Raw genomic sequence first — 5,113 nt, forward strand, 5'->3', positions numbered from 1 at the left:
GCTGTGTGTGTGTGTGTGTGTGTGTGTGTGTGTGTGTGTGTGTGTGTGTGTGTGTGTGTGTGAATTCACTTCTCACACTGACTCATTATGAGACGCGTAAGAGGAAGACCATGCTGTATCACATCCCATCTGAAACCCATATGAGACTCAGTGGCACCTCAGAAATCCCCAGCACTGATTATGTTTATGATGCCAAATGGATAGTGATCTAAATTATAATCATAACACGGGTTGATGAGAAACAGACATGGACGTGTTTTTGTTGTCATCATTGAGGTTTTCAGTAGTCCTGCTGTTTATAAAGTGCAAATTGTTAATTGTATCATTGACAGTAAGTCTTATAAACCACGAGCACATTGTAAAAGGAGCTGTTAAAATAGCTTTCGATGGAGTTAGATTCACACAAACTGGTCTAATGTTTATTAATGCTGAAAATATCTTTATTATGCATAGGCATCACACTGGAGGACTGAGTAATTGTATTTATTTTTTACTTATCTATTTATTTGACTAGCTTTATTTATTTTTGATGTACTGTTTATTTTTCATTTGTTTGTTTAAACTTATTTATTATTAATTTACTACATTTTTGTCTATTTTTAAAGTATAATTTCACGATCAAATGTTTGACTCATTTGATAGTACCACTCTATTTAAATAACGTTTGTATTTTCATTGTACAATTTCCAAATAAATTTGAACAGATAATAGTGTGTTTATGGACAAAATCAGTGTTCTTTGCTGTAAATGAATGAATAAACACAAAGCCTTTTTCTCTGAGGACATTAAAATTACACGTCACACCAACTTCTTGTGTACATATGGGCTATTTGAGTATAGCATAGTGCATCTTCAGCTATTGTGTATCTCACCACTGGTGACTGTTATCCAGATCTGTGAGGTGTAATCCGGCAGCAGAGCGATATCTACACCACACCAGTACTTTCCAGAGTCTTCTGGAGCCAGTCTAGAGATGTTTGCCGTGAGAACATGAGTGCTGGTGTCATCCAGAAGAGCCAGACTCGCTCCTTCAGACCTGGACTCTGGACACTGAAGATCTCCTGGAGCAAACGAGCCGCTCGTCTGGCAGAAGTACTTGCTGTTATTCTGGTAGGTTTCAGGATAGCTGCAGGAGACTGAGATGTTGCTCCCCACAGATCCAGTGATGCTGAATTGTGGTGTTTATCAAGGACATCAAGCACAGTGAAGAGTAAAAAGTGCCATTCTCACACACTGAATATATTATGACGGATGTTGTACCTGAGAAACTGATGGACGTGGAGGTTCTCATGCCTGCTTCAACCTCAACTCACACTACCTGTTCTCACACTAAATACAAGATAGATATTATCTGTGTGTGTGTGTGTGTGTGTGTGTGTGTTACACTTCCCTAATGCACATGGATCAGTAAACACAAACACAGTCTCAGTCTGAGCTGAAAAGCAGCTCCCTCTTCAGGGCAGCGGAGGTAAAGTCTGGCCATCCTCAAGGTTAGAAGATTGATTTATAATTTACTGTTTTTAATTTATTAATCTGTATTTGATTTATTTATTGGTTTTATTTACAGTTTTAATTTAACTTATTTGATTATTTTTAATTCAATTTGTTTCTTTTCATGTATTTTTTTTTTCATATTGAGTGTTTTAATTAAATTTGTTTATTTCTCTTTTTAAGTAATTCATTTTTGACTTTATGTATTTATTTAATTTTTTTATTTCACTTATTTAGTTTTGATTTACTGTTTTGATTTTATTTTTTTATTTGATTATTTTATTTATATATTGTAGCCTGATTATTTTATAAGGCAAAGCAATTACATGTTCCTGCCTCAAAGAAATACATGATTATAATTGGACCTGCATCTAAAAGTGCATTTTGATGTTATTGTGCAAACACTTACTGTCTATAAAAATGAAGAAGTACTTTTCTGTGAAGAAAGAAAAACATTGAGTGTTCAGGAAACTGATTAACACCATCTGACCATGTGACAGCAAATTCCCCTGTTACTCTGAAAGCTTCATAGTGTCATTTGATTATTATCTGTAAGCTGCAGTCATGTATTTAGACATTTTTTATCATTATTCCTGAATGCGTTATTTGTATTTTATTTGTGTATTTAGAAAGTGCTTTAATTAGTGTGAATCTTTTGTAAGTGGTTTCGTTTGGGTTGTTCCTGTCTTGTTACGGGGCAGGCCGTTAAAAATAGACTTTAAAAAAGGGAAGGAAAAAACTGTGTAAAACAGCAGAAGAACATTTTCAGCTTGCATTTGCAGTTTCACTCTCCTGGAATCTATTAGCTGAAACTACAACACGGTAAGAGTTACGCTCATTCCGTAATTAATACTGTCTAACTAATGAATCTCCAGTCACACAAGAAACTTAAAGTCAGAGAAATGTTCTTTCATAACCTCTGGACACCTAGTGTTCATATGTACTTGATTTTCAACAGTTAAAAACAGTGAAGATTATAAAGAAGTTTTATAATTTTTTAGTGTTTATAGTGCAATATACTGATGTTATGTTAATGAAACTAAAGATGATGCACTGTTGTATATTATATTGTTTCCTGCAGCGATGTCACGGTTTACAGTTCCTCCTCTTCCTCTGGTGTTTCTGCTCATGATTCCAGGTGAGTCTCTCCTGTAAATAAAGGGACAAAGATCATGGCTGGTTAATATGATCCAGGTAGCCCTGTTGGTAGCCCCAATATTGTCAAATGAGTGGGTTAAAAGTGCCCCAATTTATATATATATCTATATATATCACTGTTAAAACTTCTAGGGGTGAATTCAGATAAATTGGGGCACTTTTAACCCACCTATTTGACATTTTAGTTAACACTTGTTGCAGGATGTTGTCGGTTAGTGTGGTTTAAGATCTTCTGCGAATATTACACTTATCTCATGAGTAAGTTCTGTATTTTCATAAACACCAGTTTTGTATTTAAAAAAAAAGTTTGCATGAACTTTTATGGTCCTGCCGGACTCATAGACTGGTGCTTTCATTATTTCTTTGTGAATGTGTGTTCCAGGTGTTTATGGCCAGTATGGTTGGGATGTGAGTTACAGCTCTACACACATCTGTGCACTGAAGGGGTCAACAGTGACAATGAGCTGCACTTTTAGATACCCTACTGGATATCAGATCATAGAAGCATTTTGGACCAAAACACAAGTTAAAGAGAAACATGAAGAGTTTCCAGATCTGTCTAAGGATCCTGAATACAGTCAGAGGCTTCAGTATCTGGGAGACAAACAGCAGAACTGCACCATCAGACTGAGTCATGTAACACAGAAGGATGAACACATGTACTGTTTCAGATTCATCACTGATAAACCTGATGGAAAATGGCTTGGTTATCCAGGAGTGACTCTTACTGTCACAGGTGACTTTCATGAGGCTGAGCTCTTCTTCTGTGCATTATGTTGAATAATAATCAGTGTATGACAGCAGCACTAGATATAATGTGTGTGTTGTGTTCAGATCTTCAGGTGGAGGCTCCTGAGAGAGTGACAGAGGGTCATAATGTCAGTCTGACATGTAAAAGCAGCTGCACTCTGACTGACAGAGCAACATTCATCTGGTACAGAAACTCACAGCCATTAACTGAGAGAAGAGACGGAAACAATCAACTCCTGCTGCGCTGCACCATCAGACTGAGTCATGTGACACAGAAGGATGGACACATGTACTGTTTCAGATTCATCACTGATAAACCTGATGGAAAATGGCTTGGTTATCCAGGAGTGACTCTTACTGTCACAGGTGACTTTCATGAGGCTGAGCTCTTCTTCTGTGCATTATGTTGAATAATAATCAGTGTATGACAGCAGCACTAGATATAATGTGTGTGTTGTGTTCAGATCTTCAGGTGGAGGCTCCTGAGAGAGTGACAGAGGGTCATAATGTCAGTCTGACATGTAAAAGCAGCTGCACTCTGACTGACAGAGCAACATTCATCTGGTACAGAAACTCACAGCCATTAACTGAGAGAAGAGACGGAAACAATCAACTCCTGCTGCAGTCAGTCAGAAGAGAGGATGCAGGCAGATACAGCTGTGCTCTACATGGACACAGTTACACATCACCTGATGTGCAGCTGAATGTCAGATGTGAGTATATTCTTTAAAGGTTCGCTTCACTCGTCCCTCCTTTTCTTTAAAACAGCATAAATCAGGTTTATAAGTGACACGTACAATGGAAGTAAACAGGGCCGATCCCTAAACATTCAAAATACTCATTATTTAAATAGTACATCCACAAGATGTGAAAACAAATGTGTTAACATGATTTTAGTTTGAAAGAATGCTTTAAAAATGTATACAAAATTGTACAACTTCGTTGCTTCCCATAACAATGCAAAGGAGCTGTCACATTTACCGTTGGTCTGTGAAATTCCGTGGGTGAAATCACAGCAACGTCCCCAGTGTTAAATTAACAGTGTTAGTGTTAACAGACCATTAAACTGGGTAACATAGGACTCTGGGAACATGGGTAAGCTCCCATCTGTGATTATATTGCCCGTGTGTTGTAAAAAACAGATTAAACACATTACAGACAGACCCCAAAGCGGAGGCATTGTAAAATTTTGAGCAGCACTGAGTGAAGTTCTGTCATTGTAGTGGATGTTCACGAGGGAGGGGATTTCATGTGAGGGAGAAAAAGTTCCCAGCACAGATTTCACTCTTTTTTTTTTTTTTTTTTTTTCGTGTATTTGCTGCGCTGACCAACACCTGCACGTGTTTTTGCATCAAAAATTTTGGCAGCACTTAAGCCCTGAAATGACTGCAAAAATAATGATTTAAGCAATAAAGTCAGTCTGGTTAGTAATAAGTGAAGCTGCTGCGGCTGTTTGTGGAGTGGTTTATTCCTCCTCTGCTGAGGTCTTGAGAGATGTAATGTGCTTTATTTCAGTTGATTTCATCTAAAGGCCCGTTCACACGGGATACAAAAGTATCGGTATCGGGCGAGTACTGGAAAAAGTGGTATCGGTGCATGCCTACTTAAGGCTGTGGCTGAAGTCAGTTGTAGTTATTGTGTTTCTCTTTTCTTCAGTGATTCTGCTTGTTAACAGCAGCTGTTCATCACTAATGCTCAATCAGCACTTAATTAA

At 37.6% G+C, this 5,113-nt stretch overlaps 1 protein-coding gene across 1 annotated transcript in view; it reads left to right on the forward strand.

Moving 5' to 3' along the window:
• Positions 1-2,240: 2,240 nt before the first annotated feature.
• Positions 2,241-5,113, forward strand: part of LOC107703776 (B-cell receptor CD22-like) — a 9,644-nt gene continuing 6,771 nt past the window's right edge. Inside the window, exons 1-4 of the mRNA XM_016506502.1 lie at positions 2,241-2,313; positions 2,573-2,629; positions 3,032-3,385; positions 3,864-4,112. Of these exons, the coding sequence (XP_016361988.1) occupies positions 2,575-2,629; positions 3,032-3,385; positions 3,864-4,112 (658 nt within the window). The 5' untranslated portion in view covers positions 2,241-2,313; positions 2,573-2,574. The remainder of the gene's footprint in view (positions 2,314-2,572; positions 2,630-3,031; positions 3,386-3,863; positions 4,113-5,113) is intronic.

Source organism: Sinocyclocheilus anshuiensis, unplaced genomic scaffold (genome assembly GCF_001515605.1).
Source record: "Sinocyclocheilus anshuiensis isolate Anshui unplaced genomic scaffold, SAMN03320099.WGS_v1.1 scaffold274, whole genome shotgun sequence".
In the NCBI taxonomy this organism is placed as follows: domain Eukaryota; kingdom Metazoa; phylum Chordata; class Actinopteri; order Cypriniformes; family Cyprinidae; genus Sinocyclocheilus; species Sinocyclocheilus anshuiensis.